Source organism: Phalangium opilio, unplaced genomic scaffold, assembly GCF_054372755.1.
Source record: "Phalangium opilio isolate 3A_F unplaced genomic scaffold, DU_Popi_V2 ptg000070l_1, whole genome shotgun sequence".
NCBI classification, from domain to species: Eukaryota; Metazoa; Arthropoda; class Arachnida; order Opiliones; family Phalangiidae; genus Phalangium; species Phalangium opilio.
The window spans coordinates 4,495,271-4,518,873 of NW_028324182.1; the positions used below are offsets into that span (position 1 = coordinate 4,495,271).

Consider the following 23,603-nt stretch of genomic DNA (forward strand, 5'->3'; position numbering starts at 1 on the left):
AATTATTTATCGCATATTTTTAACCACAAATATTTTAATCTTTTCTTTTTTAACGCTTGAACACTTCAATTAATCAATAAAATGGACAGCCCTTTTTTCTTTTTGAGGAAACCAATCACTCGAGTGTTAATCGAATGAGCCGGTCATACCTTTTTTTCAATATATTTCTCTTCAATTTTAACGGTTCGATGCTTGGCGATGTAATTTCGAAAAACACAAAGGTCAAATTAAGCTATAGGAGTCTCTCTCTTTTTTATTCGGTCCCTGATTTCAAATCATCGCGATAGACTTCCAAGACGGGTTTAATTTCGTCCACTAGGCTTTCAACTTCGTCTCCTTCTCGGTTCGATCCGTCCTTTTCTTCGTCGTTGTCTTTGAGGTCATCCGGAACAAGCTCTTCGCTCGGTTGGCCATCTTCCGCCCGCGAATCAATCTTCTCCGAATTCTCCTCCCCAACGGCATCACCGCCACTGATGACCTCTTCGACCTCGTCCCCGTTTTCCGTCTTGGCTACGTCTTCGCTCACTTCGTCCGATACTTCCCCTTCGATCACGTGACCTTCCTCATCATCAACATCATTGGGTTGGTTAGTTTCGGCGGCCGAAATATTATTTTCTTCAGAATCGTTCTTAATTTCCTCCGTTTCCTCTAATTTTTCCGATTCTTCCGCGGGTTCCGCGACTAATGACTCGGGGTCAACCTCGTGCTTACTCTCATCCGGCGGACTGTTACCTTCGATTAAGGATGCAATCTCGGAATCCAAGGGTATATTATCAGCTTCAGTGTCATCGGCGATTAAAGAACCTTCTTCGATTATTTGATTTTCGATTTCACGATGAATATTTTCGTCTTCCGGTACTTGGACTTCATCCAAAGGTTCGGATATCTCTAGTTCAGCTTCGGCGGGAGGGACACCGTCCGGTAACGAACCGGAAGTGGTATTAGTGGCTTCGACTTCTTCCTTAACTTCCTCTTTGACGCATTCGGGTTCTATAATTTCGGCAGGCTCCTCCGGAATTTCCAAAACTCCTTCCAAAATATGGGAGACGTTTTCGAAAACTTCGGCGGCGCTTCCATTGGACGAAATCGTAATAACTTTATGATGGTAATAATCCAAGACACTTTGTAGACGTTCGGTGGACTTTTCGTTCTCGCTTTTGCATAAACTCTCGGCGTCTTCGTCCGACACCCCTTGGTCGGTAACTCTCTCCATTAAACGCGTCACGGCGACTTGGGGAGTAACTTGAAGGTTCAGGATGGCTTTAAATTCGCCAATATCTCGTTGCATTTTCTCCCCTTGCTCGATGCTCTGAGGGAAACCGTCCAAAATAAAGCCTTTTGTGTTGGTGTAAGATTCCACCATGGCTTCTTTCATCATATCAACGGCTAAATCGGCGTCTATTAGTTCTAAATCGGAATTTTTTAATATTTCCGATCGGGCTGTTGAATTTTCGATTTCTTTTTCGGCTAATTCCTTCAAACTCAATCGCGTCATGTCGTACTTGTGAATGGAGCTGGCTGACTGACTACTCTTGCCAGCTCCCGGAACTCCCACGAAGCAGATAACGGGCAGATTGGCTTCTTTCAACATAAGATAATCTAGATTTTCATCGTGGATGCTAGGAGCACTGGGTAAGACGGAATCCTTTCCATCATCGCTATGGCTTTGAAGATTATGCGCGTGTAGGACGGCTTCTTTCAATCGATCGACGCTATCTCCTCGATGAACGATCTCCGGATATTTGCCGTTAAGATAATCCACGACGCTTAACAGGTCGTTATTCTTATTGGACAATCTTTCCCTTTCGGCTTCACTGACGTCGCCACTCAACTTATCCATCAAATTCTCGACGTAGAACACGTCCGGTACTTGGAGATCCCAAGATTCCCATTCAACTACGTCACGGTCTTGACGTGGAAAGCCACTGATCAGTAGTACATCCGCGGTGGCTGACGAGACAGTCTTTCGAATAACTTCGACTAAAGCGCAAGAAGGAACGGATTCCAATTTTAAAAAACCTTCCACTAACATCCGTTCGTACATCAAACGTTGGACGGGAAAGTGTTGGGCTGTTTGTTCCACTCCATCAACCAAATCGGTACACAAACTTTCCACGTCCTCGTCTACCGCTCCTATGACGAACAAGACAGAGGGACGGAAACCGGTGGGGGAAATGGGACGCGCGTTTTCACGTAGATGATACAAACTGTAGGAGATGTCCGGGTACCTCTTATCTTTCGGCTCTTCTTTGTGATAGATTCCCTCCAAAATGTAATGATGGCTATTTATAGGTGGTAGAGGAGTGGCAGTCGGAACGTGTCCAATTTCACTGGACGGTCGGCGGTGAGGCAACGGCGGTAATTCGCGCGATTTTGGCCTTTTAGAATCAACGAAAGTATTCCATTGAAACTTACCGACGTTGCCATTTTGCGCCTGCTCTAGACACGATTGCAAGTACTTGATGTGATCTTCGGGCCGATTGTACATCAAGCCCGCCATCAGACTAGTGAAGAGCTTCGGTATATCTTTCGATGTCAAATAAGATCGGACTTCCGAGTACGACATGGCTCGAGTAAGAGCGGACCAAACCAATTCCGGGAGGACAGTGAACCGCCGGGGGTGGAGTATAAAATAGTCAATGTTAGAAATCCGTCGCTATGGGAACCGCGTTAATACTTCGGCCGTGACAACTGTCCCAATCTCTATAGAGAATAGTATCCAGGTAGAAAAGAAGGCTTAGAACATTACATCTACTAACTTAATAACGGGCTTTGAAACCGCTATGGAAAAATGGGAGAGAGAGAAAATGTTCACTTCCGATTTAGAGGGTACAAGTACAACTACGGCCGTTACCAAGTGGCCGCGCGCCCGATAACAAAAATAGCGTGACTGACCAAGCGTGAAATGGTGACGTTATCCTTAAAGTACCTCGCAATTTAACGAAACTGCGCGGGCGATATTTTAGCCAAACTCTTTCTGCCGTGTGGACTTCGAATAAAGGCCACAAATTAGTATGTGTCCAAAATATAGACGCTAACAATGAAGAAGCTCATTGTGGAGATTAAATACGACAGATAAATCTCAACTAGAAACATGGCTAAAAGGGGATCTTCGGGTAATTCGGGGAACCAAGCTCTAGAAAGTTGTAAAACCAGTGCCGAAATATTAAGAGAAGCTAGAGCGGCTATTCGCTTAGCGGATTCCATGGATCAACCCTATTCCTCTCTCGACATAAACAGCACTGGCAGGTATTTCTTAAATTAATCTAACCTATGTCACCACTAAAACCAAGCTAACGCTAAATGATTTTAGTTCCATAAGATGTTCGGGAGAAAATAGGAAAATCATAAAAAGAAGTTGCAGTGTTTTTAGGTATAAGCTGAAGTATATAATGAGAGAAGTGTACCAAAAAGAGGGGTTATTGTAACATGATTCTTCCCAACATCAGAACATTTGGAGCAAGGTTAATAAACCGAATCACCATACGCGATAAATAGTTCCCTCATCATTACTCTACAAGCGCCTAACTATTTGCCAAGGCGCATGCTCCTGTGGATTTTTGTCCCACGTCAAGACGATCAAGGTTTGTGGGTTGATTGCTGAGGATTTAGTACCAAACAGTTATAGAATTCACCCCACGGGGCAGTTTTATGAGCAATAGAGCAAACAGAAAGGGTTTGAGCCTGGGAAGAATCATGTTACACAACTAAAGTATTAGGAGGATATAGAACGTCATCCTTCTACTATTATCCCCTTCTGGTATGAGATAGTCGATAAAACACGATCAATTTAAATTCGAATAAATAATCTTTACAGCGACTACTCGGAGAAAAACAGTATCCCAGACAAAACAACAAATAAAAAGAGTCAAAGCGTCAATGTTTATCCTTCTTCCGGTCATTCATTCCCACAGGTAAATGTCACCCCTTTTTTTATCGGGTAAAGAACCTTTGCTTATACCCAAGCCTCGTTTTAATCAAATATATTGCGTTCTATTGATTAAACTTGACATTCTATTCCAAGAACCTCACTGAATGATTTCAAAAGAACCGTTTCTGATACTACCAATAAATTTACATTTCTTTTTTTACAACATTAAACCCCAGCTCGCCAATCTCCAACCCACTGTGGTACCGGCAGCTTTGTTCCAACGCCAACAACCATCGAAACCTAAATCGTACAATAAATCTGGTAGTGGAAACGCTTCAACTTCGCCTCAGTTCGGTAACTAACAAAGTTTAAAGGGTTTACCTATACTAATTAAGGTATAAAACTGCGTAATAAATTTTAGGAAACTACGGTTACGCCCCGTCTCCTACGGAAGCTTACAGACTGCCATCGGCTTCCAGCGAAAACCGACCTAATACTACCGCCACGAGTAGCAATGTTAAAGAATCAGATAGTAAAGATATGACTACAAACTATGGCGGACGCCAGTCTTTGGATAAGGAAAACACTAGATTAGAATTGATGGCAATCTTAGGTACAATTCGACAAGAAAATGAAGGTAATAAAAAACTGAACTTACAACAGCAGTATGTGTTTTTAATAATTTACAATTGCAGGTACAGAAAATGACAAAAATATGGAGACACTAAGAGTCCTTATCCTCGACAATAAAGAAGTCCTTAAACACGGACCTCTAAGGTCGGAGGTCATGAAAGAAATGTTCCGATTATTAAACGAATCTGGACCAGATTTTACAGTTAAAATTGTGAAAATTATACTGGAAGTAAGTTATTAAAACGAGTAACGCGTTTGACTCTAAAAGATTATCAATATTTAGTTAAAGCCGAGTGGTAAAAACTTAACAACAATCTTTAAAGTTACGTATCGATTATCGGAGAACGCGAACAACGATCAATTCCTAATGGAAAAAGATTTTATAAGTATTTAAATATAAAATTAATGTATGTTAATATGTATATTAAATTATATTCGTACAATTCTTAGCTCGTTTCATAACGATTCTCCAAGAACTTCCAACTTCAAAATACCCCCACGCTTTACTATACGGTTACGGTATGCTTAAGAATCTTTCACTTAACGAAACTTTCGTGAAATTATTAGGAGAGATAGGAAACTTAACGCCAACCTTATTAAAGCACCTATCTGGTCTGACGAGACAGGTAGACTTTATTGATCAGATTTACTTTTAAACCGATTAAGACGTTTAATATTTGACAGATGCAACGTAAAATAGGTAAACACGAAGCGGCTTACACGTCATTCATATACGTAAGACTTCAATACGTTTTAAAGTTTGGAGGAAAAGTTAGGACGTGCAAGCCGTCATAAATAATCTTACAGCTTTTAGACGTTTCGAAAGCCCTTACCATCGACCCGGAGGTATCGGTCAAAATCTATACCAACGAGGTTAATTTAGTTTCGGAATTATGTGGGACCATGGCCGTGTGCGTTCATGATTTGGACATAACTCTAAAAATTGTCGAAATACTTCGGTACTATACAATGACGTAAAACAAATAACGTTAATATATGATAATTTATGAACCCTGTGATAAATTTACCGAACCAGAAGGGGATAATATAAGAAGTTTGACACTCTGTATCCTCTTAACACTTTAGTTATGTAACATGATTCTTCCCAGGCTCACAATTTTTTGCTTCCTCTCCCATTCATCAAAATTCAGACGGGCATAAAACAGTGGGGGTGAATTCTATAACTGTTTGGTACTAAATCCTCAAGCAATCAACCCAAAAACCTTGATTGTCTTGACGTGGGACAAAAATCCACAAGCGCATGCGCCTTGGCAAATAATTAAGCGCTAATAGAGTAATGAGTTGGGAACTAAATAATTATCGCGTATGACGGTGATTCGGTTTAGTAACCTTGCTCCAAATGTTGGGTAGAATCATGTTACAATTATCCCGCTTTGCGGTACACTTCTCTCGAAGAGAAGTATTATATACTTCTGATCAAAGTTACCTTTTAGAACAAGATTGTATAAGTTTTAACTTAGCGCCGTGTCGCAGGCTTCACAAACTACCATACATTAACAATAACCTTTGAACTTTGTTCCATAAATTGTACTGCAACTCTGCTAAATTAGTTTTTCTCTCCCCCTCCCTGGCCCCATTTCCTCGCAGTTGCGTGGCAAGATACGAAGAATCTTGCGAATCCTTCGCGAGATGCGCTTTCTGTTTTCCAGTTTGCGTACAAATAGTCAAAAAATATTTCGGACATCAGGTAAGCTCTCATGTATATTTTCAATTATATTTCTTTCTTTCTTTTTTCAACTGAAAGAGTATAAACACGCTAGCGGACACGCACACAAACATACGCGTTTTTGACGTCTTTTCCCGCCTTTTTTTACATGCCATTTTGAAGCATTTTTGAATTTGACAGGGCTTCTCTATATTGCTTTTCTTTACGGACTTTCTAAGGCTGTAACATTTCCTATTCCCCTCCCGCTCCCTCTCTCTCTCTCTCTCTCTCTCTTCCCACGCAAATCATATTTATTCTAAAAACGCAGGAAGAAAATATTTTTTATTCTTTGACAGTTTTTGGTAAAGGGCATTTGTTACGTTTTGGGCAGCCTGGTCGCGACGCGAAAGAAAGCCAGCTTGCAACTCTATCAAACGCCGCAAGCTCTCGACGTCCTACTAGCCCTTCTGCATCACTACGTTTCGAACGAGGTAAACGAAAAATATACACTCAAAACTGACGTCGCCGTCAATTTCCGCTCGGTCGAACAAAGTTAGACCATAAGTAACGCATCAACGATAAATATCACACTCAATGAAGGTTGTGTTTCGGAATGAAACCTTAATTTCAGCGGAACAATTATTTGAAAGTGTAGAATACTCGTTACTTCTGGTTTGACCAAACAGCCTTCGAAGAAAAAAGGATATTTCAGACGTTTACTTTTTCACGTCTTTGTCTACAAACGCTGTTTTTATTAATAATTAACATAATATTATACCTTTTAAACGAACGCCTTTTTTCTAAATATAAAAGATAAAATATAAAATATTTTTTTTAAAAAGATCTCTTTTTACAAAATAATTATAATTTAATTAGCCTTAAAAACGAGGACTACTGTGCCATCCGCCATTGGTTTAGTGGCGACTGCTAATCCGAACCTATTACCCTTACCTCTCTTTTAGCCTGTTAGAATTCAACCAATTCCGTAGGGGTAATAGGTTGGGTTTAGCGGCACAGCAGTCCTCGTTTTTAAGACTAATTAAATTCTAATTATTTTGTAATAAGCGATCATTCATTTTATTTTAATATTTGATTTCTTTTATATTTAAAAAATTCCGTTCATTTAAGGTATAACGTGATGTTATTTGAGTTATCAGAACTTTTCCTTTAAATTTGGGCTAAACACATTCAAGAAAATAATTACATTCGCGCACCGGAGTTCAGAGGATATGCCGCCATACAGGGGCAAACCTCTAGCATTAATTTCTCATAGAACCCCTGTAGAAATGTTTACCCCTACGCACACGAAATAATTTAATAATTTTTTTTAGAGAAATTCGGCTCACCAGTACAAAAAATATGGAAAATCCAACTCCTTCGAAGAAAGCGAAAATAACAGCGTCATATATAAGGTTTAAATTTCATTTCCTAACTTCCGAAATTTGAGGAAACGGGAAAGATTAATATTTTACGCGTCCCTTCTAGGTTTTACGAGTTTTAGCTAATATGAGTTGTTTGGACGAAGTTGGACAAAGTTTGGCCAAACATACGCTTTGCGTTGATTTACTATTAGATATTCTAAGTATAAACCTCAGTACCGCATCGTTAAAAATTCAAGATTAACGTATTTACGTTTTAATCACAGATCCCAAAATCGTTAGTTTGGAAAAACAAGTATTTCTAGCCACCTTAACAACGCTAAGCAATATGGCTTATTATTTGGGTACGAGTTTGGGTCCCACTGCCGTTCTTTTGGCCGAAAGTGCGTATACTAAACTATTACACCGATCCCGGAAATACCCATTCAAAATTATTTAAATATTTTTTTTCAGAGCTTTTACCATTCCTGGGTTCCGAAGATCCCGAAATTTTAGTTGAAACGTACCACAACTTCAGTAACTTAAGTCACAACGAGGAAGTTCGAGCCTTACTAATTAAGCGCAAAAGTAATTAATATCAAACATATCAGGAATAAATACAGCCAGAAGTGTATAATAGAAGAAGGATGACACTCTGTATCCTCTTATTACTTTAGTTCTGTAATATGATTCTTCCCAGGATCACCCTTATTGTTTACTCGCCTGCTCATCAAACTTCAGATTGGCACCGCACCGTGCTAGGGTGAATTCTATAACTGTTTGGTATTTACTAAATCCTCAGCAATCAACCCACAAACCTTGATTGTCTTGACGTGGGACAAAAATCCACAAGCGCATGCCCCTTGGCAAATAGTTAAGCGCTAATAGAGTAATGATGAGGGAACTATTTTTCGCGTATGTGATTCGGTTTAGTAACCTTGCTCCAAATGTTAAAGCGAAGCGCGGGCCCAGTGGATCCCCTATAAGTTGACTTCCCTCCTGAACTGCGGGTTTACCTTGGCGAAGGTTAGTGGGCGGGGTATATAAATGCACTTATAAATCCCGCCCACAAATGCCTCCTGCCTTCGCCAAGCCAAAACTGGAGTAGGTAAGGAAAGTCACCTTGTAGGGGATCCACTGGACCCGCGCTTTGAGAAGAATCATGTTACAATTACCCCGCTTTGTGCTGGTACACTTCTCTCGAAGAGAAGTATTATACACTTCACATAATAATAATACGAAATTTAATCTCACAGTAAGCAAACCTTGAGTTATCAATCTGTTTACACTTTGCAGCAATCCCGATGTTGCTTAATAATCTAGAGGAAGATTATTTGGCTTTGGTTTATTACGCATCGGGGATTTTATTAAATCTCTTGGTCGAAAGAGAAGGTAGACTACAATTTCACGAAAATGGCGGAATATCCAGGTAAATATCGCGTTAAATACGCAAATATTATAGGCCTAATCGACGTTTACCGACAGGACCGTGGCGGCCATTCAAGATCTATTACCAGACGAATGGACAATAGGGTCTATGCTCTGCCAATTAATTTGGAATTTCGCTCACAGTCAAATAGGTCAAAGTGTAAATATAACTAGTCAGGAATCTCACCTTTTGATTCAAAGTTTAGAAGAACTCATTGGTAAGATGGTTAATTTCAAAATGACTCACTGATACCATGGATGAAGAATGCGCGTGAGGAAATTTGTTCTCACGCTACAGGATATGCAACTCCCTATCTCGAACGACAGCTTATTCTGTTTATACTCTGTTACAACATCGGTTGTCAGCACGCGCAAACCTAGGTCTCTATGTAACGTAGCCTTGTACGTGCTGTCAAGAGACCAAAAAAACTTCAGGATCTTCAGGATTTTAATATCCGCGAGTTTTTTGTCTCTTGTCAGCACGTACAAAGCTAGGTTACATAGAGACCTAGCTTTGCGCGTGATGACAACCGATGTTGTAACAGAATATATACAGAATAAGCTGTCGTTCGAGATAGGGAGTTGCCGATCCTATAGCGTGGAAACAAATTTCCTCACGCGGATCCTTCATCCATGCTGATACCATTCTAATCGGATTTGCGGGTTATCATTTTAAATTAGACCAAAACTTTGTTTACCCGGATGAAGAACAAGGCAATGAAGACGAAAAAGAAGAACGAATAAAATGGAAAACAGAATTTGTTCCGTTAGCCATAGAATTATTGGATTTTTTAACTGGTGGTGTTGCCGAAATATGAATCGATACCGCATTTTTCAAATTGCAAAAAGTTGGATTTGGGTGCATTTCCATTGTTTATTAAATTACGATGAAAATTTTTCCCAAATTAAGTGTTTAATTGAGGGATATACCAATCGGTACATACATTGTACAAAATGTTTAAATAATTAAGTTTATGTACATCATTAATCAAAATGTTAAAGTACGCCTTCGAGAATTAATATTTAATTAAAATATTTGAAAAATTAATCCCAGTGTCCTTGTTTATCCATAAAAGGAGCTTTGGGAGGGCTCGGCGCCAGTCTCCTTCGATCTAATACGACCGAAACATGCGTACTAGTTTGATTGTGATACCGTCTTTCAATTACCTAACAATATCAAGAGTAGACACTTAAGCCTGATTTGACCCCCAATGTTTAAACAAATCAACCTTGGTCCAGCCTACCTTGTCGAAAAACCTACTGAGCTTCACTGCGTTGCTTGAAGCTGGCGCCAGTGACTTAGACTTATGGCAATCCTTAACATTTAAGAAAATTCTTTTACAAACTACGCTTATATTGGAGGAGAGAGTTAAATAGAGGGAAAATAATTTAACTATCTCAGTTGAAGCGTCAAATGCCTAGGTAAAACGTCACGGGATATGCTTTGGCAGTGGGTGTCCTTAGAGCGACGTCACCCATGATGACGGGCGACCTGCGGCCCGGCAGGCTAGGAAATAAGACTGGTTTACAGGTCAAAAACCAGTTTATTAATTGCTTGGACCACTTTTTTTATTCAAAACGCGAGGGTCACTGGTCCCAATGACTAGTTTATTAATTCCTACTTTAATTAAAAATTGATATGGGGACCTCTTTAATTATTTTCATTTTAACATAAATTTCGACTCCAGGAGTCCAGTTGTGTATACAACCCTAAGCCGGGAGAGATTTTTTTAGAAGAGAGAACGACCACAAGTCCTGGGACCAGTAGAAAAATAAATTGGGGAAGGGTTACTGACCCCGGAACCAGTTTCATATTTAAGACATCATGGGTCACTGGTCCGGAGGACTAGTTCAGAAATAAACCTTATTTCCAAGCCTGCCTGCGGGGCACCGTAACTCTCCCAGTGTACCTCGCGCACGCCCCTACTCTAGGTAGGCGATTGTTAAGTACTGCCGCGTAGTGCCATTGCATTTGTATGATAACTAACTTCTATTTTTAGGATAGAGGGAGCGTCCTTTGCAATTTCGTACTGTACGACCCTACCTAACCGCTGAGGATACTGGGAGGACTACAGTGCCATAGGTGGATTGCAGAGCCAACGTTATTTGCATGGGGATTACCACTCCATCCCTCTATCCTTCAAGATAGAACCAATGTGATATTGACGTCACAACTGAGATAGCTCTATTGTTGGTAGACCATACCATAGCCCACTCGATTACGCGCTCAACAACGCAAGCTACTCGCGCTATAGCAGCTTGCGTCGTTGAGGGCGTGATTGAGTGGGCCATGGACATATGCACCAATGAACATCTCTCAGAATACCTCGCGATTCGGTAAGTGCTGCCGCGTTGTCAAATAATTTGAAAATGTTTCCGAATTTTATTTGTACGAGAAATAGCTTGTAATTTGAATAGACAGTGGGAAGCTGAATCATACGATCCTACCAAACCGCCGAGGATCATGGGAAGATGGGTTTAGAGATTTGGTGTCTATCTAACTCTCTCCTACAAGTCCTTATTTATTGAACTCAAGAGAAGTACGTACAACGAAAATTTCCTCAGCGCCACATTCATCAGCGAATGATGAAGACCTGTTTGTTCTACCCGGTGAAAAGACCTGTTGAGCCAGATCTAATTTCGTTCCAATTACCAGCATGGGTATTTGTCTATCCACAAATTGCTCGGGATCATATTCATATTCGCTTATATAAAGTGACACGCGCTTTCAGTGCAACATACTGTACATGTATTCGACACGAAAATTTCACAAAACTCATGCAATATTTTGCCAATATGGCAGCCATTCTGTCAGTGCGAAACATCTAATTTAACCCTTGGCCCTTAACTGTTTGGCGAATTATGCAAAAATTGGGTGTTGACTGTTGGGTGCCGCAGACCAAAGCAATACATTCGGTTATAAGCAGCTTATAATAAGCTTCATCATGAAAATTAGGCTTAACGAAGCCTTTGCTTTGGCTCATTAAATTGGACGCTGCCTACGTTAATCAAGGCCTGTGCGCCAGGGTTGTTCCTTCGACTTTTGGAAAGGTGCTTTCCCCAATAGTAAAATGTGCTGATCCAATGGAAGCTTTTTTCAAAATGTGCCTTTCCCCCCCTGGGGGTAGGAAAATTTCCGTCCCCCCCCCAACGAAAGGCTTTTGGCGCCACCTAGTGGCGGAATTTTCGTCCCATAGACGCTAATGTTAAAAATGAAATTTGAAAATGTGCTTTAAACAGGCCAAATGTACTTTCGGTGCTGAAGATCTTAAAATGTGCCGAAAAGGCACAATTGTGCCACTTAGAACAACACTGCTGTGCGCGGTATCTTCGAAGGGGGCAACTTAAAAAACGACTTTTTATTTTCTATTTTACCGCGAGATGGCATTGATAGCTGGACCGAAACGCCCGCGAAAATGAACATTCTTTAAGTCCAGCTAATAGCGCTCTCAGGTGAGAGAAGTCGGCAACTTAAATCGTGAAACTAAAAATAAAAATCAGCGCCGCGCACAGGCCTTGATTAACGTAGGCAACGCCATAGATGAGGGATCATGAGACAATGCTAAGCGGCCTAAGCCTAACTTTTTTGACATTCACCAAGGCCCCATCTACCAGACAACCTGAGATGTTAACATACCCACTGTGTCCCTTTGTCTTTTCCTCTTTACTAAAAACCCCCGATAACCATTTCTTCAAATTTTGTTGGGATTTCTTGTTTGTTAGATCATGAACTAAAATGATACCTAAAAACCGCAGTTTTTAAAGTCTCAAACCAATGAATCAGAACCATATTAACTCAGCAAGCCACATTTTTAACCTATAGCAATACAGGGTCAATATGGTTTCTGATCCTTTAGTTTTCAGTTACCGTGAAGAGAATTGTAGAATACAGAACGACTGTTCCGATGGCTACTAGATCCACCAATATCCCAAAGTTCAACAAAGTATGTTTTTTGAGAAGGTGTCCCTTCTTTGTATTCATGTAGCTGGTTCCATAAGTATGAACCATTTCATTGTAGCTTATAAAGCTTAAATTACCCATCCACCAATCTAAAGGCCTACCTTAACTTCAACAGTGCATCCAATGGTCCAAGCCGGGTTTGTAATAGGTTCATTATGACAGATAAGATGAACTAAAGAGCTTTTACCAACACCTGATAAAAATAATTCAATATTATTAATTATTACCAACACCTGATTAAAATAATTCAATATTATCAGAAGGGGATAATAGAAGTATTATATACTTCTGATATTAATAATTAGATTAGATATTAATTACTACACATAATTTAACGTACCTGAGTCACCAACAACCAGAATTTTAACTTTTTCAATCGAAGCCATTTGTATAAACTACGTAAATGATTTGCGTATAAACTATACCGTCCTTAAACTAAAACTGAAACCGGCGTTAACTTCAAGCGTACGATGCACACATGCACCACTTGCCCATTGACCTCGAAAAAACACGTGACGTTATGTTGCGTACATCAAGGTTGAACGTAATTGGTTAGTTTTCCTTATCGTTTTCGAAAGCCGCAAAAAATCATTAAAATGGCTAGCAAAATTTTATCCAAGACGCTGGATTCGCTGAAAAGCAAGGAATTTAGGCAATATTTATGCAGGTTTGATATTTTTCTATTAAAATTGATGGTATAGTATTAATATAAATCAAGAAAAATAGAAATACCTGGGTATTATAATGATTAAACTCAAAATAACACTCGTGAAGCCAAGGCTTAGAGGATTATTTTGACCTCTATTTTGCCGGTAATCCGGAATTCAGCAATATTTTTCTTATAAATGTACACGTAGTTTCAAATTTGCATGTCTTACTAAAAACAGCTTTTACTAAAAAGTATTTTACTTTTTTTTTCATATTGTAATATTTCTTTACTGGATCTAAAGCACTGTAAGTCAAATCAATAAACAACCTAATAGTTAATTTTGTATTAATTAAAATTTGTTTCTAATTTTACTTCAGCACTTCTGGGGCCCAAGTAAGTTTATATTTATACAATCCTAAAATGTCTTAAATTATTACATCGATCAAACACATACTTACTAAAAAATATTCTTTCAGTTGCAAATTGGGGGATTCCATTAGCGGCTCTCGCTGATATCAAGAAAGATCCCAGTATTATTAGTGGGAAAATGACTGTTGGTATGTTAAATAACCTAAAAAAATCCTATTGAAATTTAAATTACCATAACTTTCTTTTCCATACAGCCCTATGCATTTATTCCTTATTATTCATGAGATTTGCCTTGAAGGTTCAGCCGAGAAACTTGCTTCTTTTTGGTTGTCACTTCACTAACGAAGCTGCTCAAATAACGCAAGGATGTCGACTACTTAACCACGAGTAATACCTTAATCAGGGTTTATACAAACCTGGAAAACCGGGAAAAGCCTGGAAAATCAGGGAAATAAATAGTTGACAAAAACCTCAGGGAAAATTCAGGGAAATTTAGAATTTTTACTAAAATTCAGGGAAATCAGGGAAATTGGCGTCAAACAGGAGCCGAGTAATTAAGCAAAATGTTCATAAACATACTCCCTCCGTAGAATTAACATTACACTATACTTTGGAGGCTCATAACTCTGGTTCTATCAGAGATACGGGGATGTCCTTTGAGTATGTAATAGTCTTATTTGCCCCCATACAACCATACTAAAAACTTAGGGCTACGACAAACAGGGGCCGAGTAATTAAGCAAAATGTTCACTAACATACCCTCCCTAGGATTAACATTACACTATACTTTGGAGGCTCATAACTCTGGTTCTACTAGAGATACGTGGATGTCCTTTGATTATGTTATAGTCATATTTGCCCCCCCCCCCCTTCCTTCGTTAACATTTGCTCCATAGGATACTCCATATACGGGAAAAAACCTGGAAAACTCAGGGAAGTATATGGGGAAAAACCCCGGAAATCTCAGGGAAATTTGTTTTCCAAAAGTTGTATGAACCCTATAATAATAATAATTCTCTCCATCACATTGAAATCTAAATTACCTAAACATTTTCTAATTCTATTTAGATACGCTAATAAAGGGCAGAAGACTGATGAGAATAAAGGTTAACCCCATGCATAGTATTTACCAAAAAAAGGATAAATTAATTACTCAGTTAGAAAACAATACAAACTTTTTCGATAATTTAAAAAAATGGTAAACGGGTGTCCGGCTAAAAGATCTTGATTCGGTGGCATTTTCAAATTTGGAAAAGTTGAAAATTATTAGTAAAAGACTGGAGCTTATCTACAATCTAGTCAGGATGATGATGACGAAGAAAGCTTTTAAAAACTAGTTGAAAATTTCTCCTTAGCAAGATAAGATAGGAAACCCAACAATATTTAAATATTTGTACTATTATTATTATTATTATAACTATAGTAATTGTTTATATTTGTTCCTTATTGGTTAATAATTAAATTTGTTTATAAAATTAAACAATCTCCGTTTCTTTCCACATACAGGGTTCATACAAACCTGGAAAACATGGAAAACTTGGAAAAATCAGGGAAATAAATAGTTGACAAAAACCTCAGGGAAATTTTGAACTTTTAGTAAAGTTCAGGGAAATTTGCGTCAAACAGGGGCCGAGTAATTTAGCAAAATGTACATAAACATTCCCCCCTCCATAGGATTAACATTACACTCAACTTTGGAAGCTCATAACTCTGGTTCTACTAGAGATACGGGGATGTCCCTTGAGTATGTTATAGTCCTATCTGCCCCCCCCCCTCCTTCGTAAACATTGGCTACATAGGATACTCCATATACGGGGAAAAACGTGGAAAACTCATGGAAGTATATGGGAAGAACGTGGAAAACTCAGGGAAGTGTATGGGGGAAAAACCTGGAAAACTCAGGGAAGTATATGGGGAAAAACCTGGAAATCTCAGGGAAGTATATGGGGAAAAACCTGGAAAACTCAGGGAAGTATATGGGGAAAAACCTGGAAAACTCAGGGAAGTATATGGGGAAAAACCTGGAAAACTCAGGGAAGTATATGGGGAAAAACCTGGAAAACTCAGGGAAGTATATGGGGAAAAACCTGGAAAACTCAGGGAAGTATATGGGGAAAAACCTGGGAAACTCAGGGAAGTATATGGGGAAAACCTGGGAAACTCAGGGAAGTATATGGGGAAAAACCTGGGAAACTCAGGGAAGTATATGGGGAAAAACCTGGAAAACTCAGGGAAATTTGTTTACCAAAAGTTGTATGTACTCTGACATAAAAAAGGAGGCGGAATTCCATGAAAGACGAAGCTTTGTCTCATTTTTTTTTTATTTTCTCACTTGTTTTTTTTTTTTTCATTATGTTCAAAGGAAAAAAAAAAGCTTCCACAGCACTGAACCACAAATAACTTTCTTTTCTTTTTGAACAACTTACTGCCATTAGCGCTTTTAAACTTGTTTGTTACAAAGTTTTAGCAAATGGCACGGACACACCTTTTAGGTCCTTTTTTTTTTGTCAAGACTAAAAGTTACGGAAACTGTAGCAAATTACAGGCGAAATTGTATTATTTTACAGGGATTAAAAAAGTAAGACAAGTTTACGTCAATGACAATAAAGTAGTTGACAAAACTAGGCAGAGGTTTTTTATCTTCAAGTGTTTAATCAAAACAATTGCCAAGTAAAGAAAAATTAAGATAAAAATTGCACAGCAACGTGGCAATATGGAGGGAGTTTTGTTTTGGTGGAGACTTTGTTTTATATTTTTGAATGTAAACAACGTAAGCGCATAGATAACAACCGGTTGTTATCTACGTGCTTAAGTTTTGACAAGAAGTGATATCTAGTTTATTAGGGAGAAGGTATAAATTCGCGCCACATTTCCAGCTTTATCTCCAGTCCAAAGGTAGCCTGTCCGGAGTTAATCCCCGCCGCCTCTAAATTAAAACCAGCATCTCATTGGTTCTTGAAAATTCACGTCCTTTTACGTTCCCCCTTGTATTTTGAAAGAGGGAATGGGACTATGGGACGCAGCGCCATATTTTGAAAGAGGGAATGGGACTATGGGACGCAGCGCCAATACGAGGCGAAATGGCCCGGCCTCCTTTTACGTCCCCCCCCCCCTTGTATTTTGAAAGGGGGGCTGGGACTATGGCGCGCCAATACTTAGGCAACTTAAACCTTCTCCCTAATAAACTAGATATCACTTCTTGGTTTTGATATAAATTTGTTTTTTAAGAACAAAAATTTATTTGACCGGTAATTTTTTTCAAAGGTTTTTCCTTAATATATAGACAAAGATTGCGCTTAAAGCGAAATTGAAATTTTCATAAATTACTTCCGTATTTTATAAGACCCCCTCTAAGTAAATAATTTAGACTATTAATATACAATCATCGGTATTTTTAACGGAAAAGTGGCGTAATTGCAATTAAAAAACCGGGGAGAGTATGTAAATTAAATGCTAATCACTTTTGTAATCGTTACAATTACAACCCTCGTAGGTGAGTGGTACGGGATAACACGAACACATTTTTTTAACGTTCTAAGGGCAGTTTACATCTTCACCATATCCTAAAAGGTGTTTAAGGTGAAAGAAAGATACGGTAAGGGAGCGTCGAATTAAACTATTAAAGTTTAGTAAAAAATTTTGAAAACATTAAACCTTCCATCGTTATCTTTTCCTTCTCTTCCTTAGAATACGGTAATTCATTTAAATTTAAAATCTTAATCGTGGCTAATCTATTTTTAGCCAACTGTGCGTTAAGCAATTACAAAAAACAAAATTAGGAATTCTTTTCTTTTGTGGCCTTAAAATTAAACGCTACTTCATTCGTTCGTTCGTTCGTTCAGAGACGAAAAAAGTGCCTTGTCAAAAAACACGTTAGAACAAAAACAAAAACAAAAATAAATAATTTGCCAATTTACATCTACCAACCATTTTTTGCGGCTTTATTTTGGGGGGTGGGGCTAGGATTTAATTAAAAACCTAAATAATTAATTATCTTAGGTAGTAATTTTTCTTTTTTTTTCTTTTTCAAAACCTCATTTTACCTCAAACGCAACGAATTTTGTTTGTACTGTAAAAAATTAACGGTGGTTTAGAAAAAAAAAAAAAAAATAAGAGTTGTTAAGCGAGCGAGATCATCAAATGTCCGAAGGAACGACTTTAGGGGTGTAAACGGAAGCGTTGGGATCCAATTGAGACTTTGCAGACACTCCGAGACAGCTTTCGTCTGGTAAAAACTTAGGACTATAAATCATGGGTGCCATGCCAGACTCTAAAGAGACGGCCACACTCGAGGGATAGACGGAGTTATTCGCAACTGGCATAACGGCCATTACTTCCGCTATACGCGATTTAAGTTCTCCAATCTCTTTCTCTTTTTGATGCAAAAGATCTGACAAAAATCAAAAGGAAACAATCTTGAAAATCTTAATACCTAAAGACTAAAAGGAAGCCAATTATTGGAACCATAAGGAGATCATCTCTCTAAGGGCCCAAGATTCTATGTTACGGTTGAAATGTGTGTATGTCCGATTTTGTCAGCCATCCGTCTCATCTCAAGTGGTATAATAATTGTATAGCCTAAACAGAGGCCGAGCGCATTCGCTGCAGAGTAACCCGGCATTGAACATTTTTCCCTCCTTCAAAGATTTCTCACGTCAGCTCTTCGTGATTTTTACTAAGCGCGAATTTACCTCTTGTGTCTGAGAGAACGGGGGGGTTATGGAAATTCTCTTACTTATTTTTTCCCCTCAGTCCTTCCTCTCTCGCGTCTCGCCACTCGCCTCCCCGCCTGTTTTAGTTTGATTCCCAACCGCTTGGGAGCGTTATCTCAGAGCTCGCCTCAAGACCACGACCGGCTTAGGATATCGGTCGTGGCTGATTTTGAAAATTATTTTTCTCTCCCGCGAATTTCACGAAAAATTCGGAAGGAGCCCCTATACAAAATCTAAGTCACATCTAGCAGAACTAGATGTTTTTGCTAATAGATGCGCTTGGGCCCTTAGACAGGGTTCGTACGAAATTTTTACATAGAAAATCCCTGACTTTTCCAGGTTATCCATGATCAAATTTTGGCAATATCCCTGACCATTTTAGGGTATTTACCAGAGCCCACTTCATCACACCTGTCTCATATTTAGCTTTGCTCGAAGCATGGTTTGATTAACGAAACGAAATCCCTGACATATCCCTGACTTTTTAGGAAAATGTTTTAAATCCCTGACTTTTTCCCCTATTTTTCATATCCCTGACTTATCCAGGTTCCGTACGAACCCTGTTAGAGAGATGATCTCCTTATGTTTGAACTATAGGCGCGAGTCCTCATTTTAAGGTTTCGAGCCTGAGCCCTGGAAAAGTAGGCTCACAGAGTCCTCGGACTCGAAGACCCCCCCCCCCCCCACAGGCTTAGTTGGAACTTAATTTTGTATTTTTTTTTTGGCTTTTTCAAATAAAGGTCTATGAACCTAAATGTATCACGTAATATTTTATAAAATATTAAAAACAATTTTAAGATAACCTTGATCAACACCTGTTTAGTTTCACAAATAAGAAAGAAAACTGATGTCTCACTTTGTCTTATCTCCAGCTGACGTTTGGCTTCGCCTAAAGCGGAAAAGAGATCTAACTTGACCCTCGTTTCGGCGCTCAAGTTATTTTCCAATTGAGAATTCTTGTCTTGCATAGCTGATAATGCAGACATCAGCACATCCGTTTCACCGTGAGAGTCTTTGTATTGGCGCAACGTCTTAAAAACGAGAAAAATTAAGACTAGCTGCGAACGAGAAAGAAGACAAAACTTATTGGGCTTAATTTATTAACCTGAGTTTCACGCTCTATCTGTCGAAACTGATCCTCTCTCATTTTCATTTCCCGACGTAACTGCTTGGTTTCATTCTCAAGCTCCCTTCTTCTGACTTTGCAACTTTCGGTGCACTCGGTTCTGCTGGTTGTGGCCATGGCCACGGCTCTAGCAGCCGCCGCCTCCTCAACCTTTTTAGCTTTACGTTCGGTTGATAATTGATTCTCAATGGATGATCTGGTTCTTCTTTCATCCGTCAACTTTTTCTCTAATTGACTGATTGTCTGCTTATCCTGCTGACGCGCAGTCACTAAATTATGTAACCTAAAAGAAACGAAACGCAATTACGTAACGAATAAAATGAAAATCGCAAAAAAAAATGATCCCTGGATAATTTACTTATTTTGCAAGTTCTCATTATCAAGCTGAAACTGCGTCAACTCGTTCTTGACAGTTTTTTCTCCAGACGTCAGATTATGAATCTGTAGACGAAGATCTTGCTCCACTTGTCGACTGGACTGTAAATCCGCTTTAAGTCTCTTAATGTCTCCTTCAAGCCTATAAAACGCGCTCTTTAGTCTTCTTTAACTTAGGTAAACGCGAAAGTTTCGTTCTCACCTCGTTAAATAATCATCTTTCTGACTATTTATGTGATTATTAGTGATTTCCTTGGCGGTATTATTTTTATTTTTCTTGCTGGAACCTCCGCCGCCGCCGCCACCTCCTCCTCCCGTTGATGGTTGAGTTTGGTTGGAACTATTGTCCTTAACACTATTATGATGATGATTCCATCGATTACCCGAACCGGGGATAGCGCTTCGCGTACCACCAGCCGAGGGTGGGGATCCCGTTCCGGAGTTTATAGCGTTTAGGCCATTACTTTTGAAGGCCGTTTTATCCTTCTCACAGTTCTCATCAGTCTCGTCAAAATCATTCACACTGACAGTTCGCTTGGCAATATGATTCTCCATATACTGGTAGTCCCGCTTATCCAGTACATTCGCGCTACGCGATGACGCGTTGTTGTTGACTTTGTTGCCTTTTTCGCGGCTGTCTAGTTCAGAGTATTTTGAAACTTGATGATTAGAGAGAACCCCGTTAGGACCTCCCGTACCCCCACCACTACCAGTCACCCCAGCCTGCGTCGGCGTCGTCGTAGACGCTTGGCTATTACTATTAGTCACCGAGCTGTTAACCGAGAAACTACTCTTCTTTTGCTGTTGGACATGATTTGGAGAACAGCCATTTGAGATTACTTCTTCTCCGTATTTAACTGAAGCTGATTAAAACATTCGAGTTAATAATAGAACCGAGAATTTTAACTCGGAAGTTTGTATACATTTTTCAGGAGTAGTCCCCGCAGCTATACTCGGCGTTTCTGAGGGCAGCGCTTGCTGTAATAACTGGATATAGAAGTCGTTCTCTCTCGCTACGTCTTTTTGCTTCCGCTAGAAACAAAACTTCAAACCTTAGAGACTCGAGAACGAGTACGGAATTTTGATAGCGAAATTAATACCAATTTCATTCTATATCCAACATAGCTTTTAAAACCAAATCCCAGTGTGACTACGGGATAACCGATGCTAAAACAAATTAGATAATTATCTAATTTATAATTTTAATAATTAAGGCACACTTTAAACGAGAGTAGCGTACCAATGAGCTGCAAATGGCCTACATAAATCCAAATTAAATGGCAGATTTTTAAGTTCTTTAAGCCGCACGGATGCCTCTATATATACAAATAACAGCCAAAGTGATATTGTCGGAAGACAAATACCCCTTTCTATTTAAGAAGATAGAACAGAAGAGTCAGATACGAAGTGCCTTCTAATTTTGGCAATTTCCTTATACAAACCTGTATGCCATACGTATTGTACCCACACGTATGTACTGGCTGCAAAAAACAACCAATGTACTGGGATGAATAGAAAACAAATCATGTCTGAAGTGAATGCGATGAAAATGAAAAATACAGAGAATGCCTAGGTTTTGGAAATAGAACAAACGTTGAGCTCTTGTTTCAGGGGTGAAGGAACAAGGAAGATACACTGATGCAACTTACAAGTCCCTGGTATTTAAATGAGTCATAAACGCTTCTCAACAAAAGCCAAAATGGCCAGAGATACTCAAAACGAAATTCGAGGATGAAGTCTGCTAAAAGAACCAGCGCCCAAACCAGAAGAAATTTGAGATACAGAAATGTGCTGCAATTGAAAAATTTGCAACGTTTGAATCTATATGAATACACATCAACATGACTTTACAATTCCTTAAACAAGTTGGGAAAAGAAAATAAACCTCTCCGAGTCGAGACGCGATTAAGAGGTTTTTCTTAAATAATTAAATAAATAAATATAATTGACATTATTTTAATCGTCAATAACTTAGCTTAATTATAGTTAAATCGCTTTAAGAAACTTTATTCCTAAAATCATTTTAAGCATAGCTATTGTTGACGTTTGAATTCAAGCGTATGCCTCTTTAACAACTTTTGGAAATTAGGGTGTAACCGATTGGCTGTCAAAGCTAGGTTATAAGACGATTGATTCACTATTAAGGATAAGAAAACTCGCAACTGCGTGAATCTTTGGTTGAAGCCCTGCCATTGTGATACTAGACGTTTCTCGTAACCCTAGTCGATCACCGCGTAAATCTTAACCCTAACGAAGCTAATATCGCTTTCTGCGAACAGGAACACGTTTTTTCCGATTTGTGAACGCGGTGACAGACACACACACACAGACAGATACGTCCAGTGTATTACCTCTCCGTGACGTCATCGTCACTCTGAGAGGTAACAACAAACTATCATAATGCATATCCATAGTGGTTAATTTAAGCACATATGTAGGTCAATTAACTTCAAAACTGAACCACATATGATGAATTAAAGCGACTAATGAATTACAAAACATATTCCTAAATCTTTGGTATTGTTTTAAATTTCCCTGGTTAGCAATAAAACTCCTTTAAGAATACAAACAAATAGAATGCGCAATACCATCCACGCGGCAATTACTTTGTTGGGAAACGAGTTGTGTTATTGTCAATAAACACAAGAATACCATTGAACACCAACAGTCAAGATAAGCCTGATGTTTATAAACTTTATTAAATAACAAAACGGTCATTTGTGATGCAAATGAATGGAATATGGGCCTTTTTCAATGACCTGTCTATTCTTTTTTATTTTTGGCTATGAATCTAGAACAGTCAATCAGCCGTGGGCATCCTACGATAAATCGCGCCATAGGTGAAAGTTAGGTAAGGCCTAATTACCCCCTTCCCCCCCCCCAAACAGTCAAGAGAAATGAACCCAGCTTACCCAGGGCGTTGAGATAAAACCGAGGCTTAAGATACTTAAAATTAAAAGTAAAGCTTACCTTCCGTAAATGCCTTCGGCGATCTTGCTTCTCTTAACAGGTCGTCTAATCTTTCCGCCACATTCTCGCCTCTTCATTATTCCAAATATATTAACGTAATATTCGTTTTAAAACATCCAATATTCCGTTCGCGTTTACATGTAGACTCTACCTCGAGAGAAAATTTTGACTTTTTGAGCGAAAATTTCTATGGCCCTTTTTTTTTTTCGTTTTCTTTGCAATGGCTTCCCACTACAACCAATGCGCATGCCTCTTTTCAACCTGTCATATTTAGGCGCTATTTTTCAAACGCATGCGGGTCATGTGGGCATATTTGGCTGCTCGCAATCTGCCACCATGGAGCAATATTATTGTAGACATAGATATGTTTAACGCTATTTTAAAGGAACTTTCGTTCTCACTCCCAGAAAGTTACTCCATGGAAAATACCATTAGTAAACACGATTCACAACCATATTTACCTGAACCTGTGTTTACCCTAAATC

General features: G+C 39.0%; 7 protein-coding genes across 8 annotated transcripts; 4 read left to right on the forward strand and 3 right to left on the reverse strand.

The window, feature by feature from the left end:
* Window positions 1-16: 16 nt before the first annotated feature.
* Window positions 17-3,438, reverse strand: LOC149661184 (adenylate kinase isoenzyme 5-like). The gene has a single exon (XM_089842628.1). It carries the CDS (start codon window positions 2,564-2,566, stop codon window positions 254-256), a length of 2,313 nt encoding a protein of 770 aa, XP_089698754.1. The 5' UTR covers window positions 2,567-3,438; the 3' UTR covers window positions 17-253.
* Window positions 3,439-4,411: 973 nt separating this feature from the next.
* Window positions 4,412-7,588, forward strand: LOC149661185 (armadillo repeat-containing protein 2). The gene is made up of 9 exons (XM_089843772.1): window positions 4,412-4,508; window positions 4,567-4,733; window positions 4,788-4,890; window positions 4,955-5,130; window positions 5,189-5,239; window positions 5,312-5,463; window positions 6,113-6,212; window positions 6,527-6,661; window positions 7,502-7,588. The coding sequence occupies exons 1-9, from the start codon at window positions 4,412-4,414 to the stop codon at window positions 7,586-7,588; spliced, it is 1,068 nt and encodes a 355-aa protein (XP_089699898.1).
* A 72-nt stretch (window positions 7,589-7,660) lies between these two features.
* LOC149661186 (uncharacterized) lies at window positions 7,661-8,514 on the forward strand. Its single transcript, XM_089842667.1, has 3 exons — window positions 7,661-7,752; window positions 7,816-7,932; window positions 8,003-8,514. The coding sequence occupies exons 1-3, from the start codon at window positions 7,677-7,679 to the stop codon at window positions 8,122-8,124; spliced, it is 315 nt and encodes a 104-aa protein (XP_089698793.1). The 5' UTR covers window positions 7,661-7,676; the 3' UTR covers window positions 8,125-8,514.
* An 81-nt stretch (window positions 8,515-8,595) lies between these two features.
* On the forward strand, window positions 8,596-9,774 carry LOC149661187 (armadillo repeat-containing protein 2-like). Its single transcript, XM_089843773.1, has 3 exons — window positions 8,596-8,957; window positions 9,014-9,174; window positions 9,638-9,774. The coding sequence occupies exons 1-3, from the start codon at window positions 8,833-8,835 to the stop codon at window positions 9,772-9,774; spliced, it is 423 nt and encodes a 140-aa protein (XP_089699899.1). The 5' UTR covers window positions 8,596-8,832.
* A 31-nt stretch (window positions 9,775-9,805) lies between these two features.
* Window positions 9,806-13,397, reverse strand: LOC149661188 (rab-like protein 3). 2 transcript variants are annotated; one of them, XM_089842656.1, is made up of 7 exons: window positions 13,258-13,397; window positions 13,019-13,110; window positions 12,825-12,942; window positions 12,594-12,699; window positions 11,505-11,625; window positions 10,201-10,272; window positions 9,806-10,123 (listed from the first exon to the last, which is right to left on the reverse strand). In XM_089842656.1, exons 1-7 carry the CDS (start codon window positions 13,301-13,303, stop codon window positions 10,001-10,003), a joined length of 678 nt encoding a protein of 225 aa, XP_089698782.1. In that variant the 5' UTR covers window positions 13,304-13,397; the 3' UTR covers window positions 9,806-10,000. The 2 variants fall into 2 exon arrangements, with proteins under 2 accessions (XP_089698782.1, XP_089698781.1); XM_089842655.1 differs by having other exon boundaries at window positions 11,505-11,661.
* Window positions 13,398-13,513: 116 nt separating this feature from the next.
* On the forward strand, window positions 13,514-15,414 carry Mpc1 (mitochondrial pyruvate carrier). Its single transcript, XM_089842666.1, has 6 exons — window positions 13,514-13,584; window positions 13,868-13,871; window positions 13,944-13,959; window positions 14,043-14,123; window positions 14,190-14,322; window positions 15,004-15,414. Exons 1-6 carry the CDS (start codon window positions 13,514-13,516, stop codon window positions 15,044-15,046), a joined length of 348 nt encoding a protein of 115 aa, XP_089698792.1. The 3' UTR covers window positions 15,047-15,414.
* An 806-nt stretch (window positions 15,415-16,220) lies between these two features.
* On the reverse strand, window positions 16,221-23,365 carry LOC149661190 (macoilin-like). The gene is made up of 11 exons (XM_089842632.1): window positions 23,119-23,365; window positions 21,798-21,939; window positions 21,591-21,717; window positions 21,389-21,518; window positions 21,249-21,315; window positions 21,072-21,180; window positions 20,351-21,011; window positions 20,132-20,290; window positions 19,753-20,056; window positions 19,504-19,678; window positions 16,221-18,325 (listed from the first exon to the last, which is right to left on the reverse strand). The coding sequence occupies exons 1-11, from the start codon at window positions 23,193-23,195 to the stop codon at window positions 18,072-18,074; spliced, it is 2,205 nt and encodes a 734-aa protein (XP_089698758.1). The 5' UTR covers window positions 23,196-23,365; the 3' UTR covers window positions 16,221-18,071.
* Between the last annotated feature and the right edge of the window lie 238 nt (window positions 23,366-23,603).

Coding starts and splice junctions, on each gene's coding strand:
- LOC149661184 (XM_089842628.1), bottom strand. CDS start 2,566: ATGTCGTACTCGGAAGTCCGATCTTATTTGACATCGAAAGATATACCG.
- LOC149661185 (XM_089843772.1), top strand. CDS start 4,412: ATGACTACAAACTATGGCGGACGCCAGTCTTTGGATAAGGAAAACACT. Junction 4,891..4,954: donor AATGGAAAAAGATTTTATAA/GTATTTAAATAT, acceptor TACAATTCTTAG/CTCGTTTCATAACGATTCTC. Junction 6,213..6,526: donor AAAAATATTTCGGACATCAG/GTAAGCTCTCAT, acceptor ATTCTTTGACAG/TTTTTGGTAAAGGGCATTTG.
- LOC149661186 (XM_089842667.1), top strand. CDS start 7,677: ATGAGTTGTTTGGACGAAGTTGGACAAAGTTTGGCCAAACATACGCTT. Junction 7,753..7,815: donor TTTACTATTAGATATTCTAA/GTATAAACCTCA, acceptor TTTTAATCACAG/ATCCCAAAATCGTTAGTTTG. Junction 7,933..8,002: donor TGCCGTTCTTTTGGCCGAAA/GTGCGTATACTA, acceptor ATTTTTTTTCAG/AGCTTTTACCATTCCTGGGT.
- LOC149661187 (XM_089843773.1), top strand. CDS start 8,833: ATGTTGCTTAATAATCTAGAGGAAGATTATTTGGCTTTGGTTTATTAC. Junction 8,958..9,013: donor GAAAATGGCGGAATATCCAG/GTAAATATCGCG, acceptor GTTTACCGACAG/GACCGTGGCGGCCATTCAAG. Junction 9,175..9,637: donor AAGTTTAGAAGAACTCATTG/GTAAGATGGTTA, acceptor ATTTTAAATTAG/ACCAAAACTTTGTTTACCCG.
- LOC149661188 (XM_089842655.1), bottom strand. CDS start 13,303: ATGGCTTCGATTGAAAAAGTTAAAATTCTGGTTGTTGGTGACTCAG. Junction 10,273..11,504: donor GCGCTGAGGAAATTTTCGTT/GTACGTACTTCT, acceptor TTAAATGTTAAG/GATTGCCATAAGTCTAAGTC. Junction 10,124..10,200: donor TCAGTAGGTTTTTCGACAAG/GTAGGCTGGACC, acceptor TGATATTGTTAG/GTAATTGAAAGACGGTATCA.
- Mpc1 (XM_089842666.1), top strand. CDS start 13,514: ATGGCTAGCAAAATTTTATCCAAGACGCTGGATTCGCTGAAAAGCAAG. Junction 14,124..14,189: donor TAGTGGGAAAATGACTGTTG/GTATGTTAAATA, acceptor TTTTCCATACAG/CCCTATGCATTTATTCCTTA. Junction 14,323..15,003: donor TGTCGACTACTTAACCACGA/GTAATACCTTAA, acceptor AATTCTATTTAG/ATACGCTAATAAAGGGCAGA.
- LOC149661190 (XM_089842632.1), bottom strand. CDS start 23,195: ATGAAGAGGCGAGAATGTGGCGGAAAGATTAGACGACCTGTTAAGAGA. Junction 21,940..23,118: donor GCCGAAGGCATTTACGGAAG/GTAAGCTTTACT, acceptor TTTCAATTGCAG/CACATTTCTGTATCTCAAAT. Junction 21,519..21,590: donor ACAATACGTATGGCATACAG/GTTTGTATAAGG, acceptor CTTCTTAAATAG/AAAGGGGTATTTGTCTTCCG.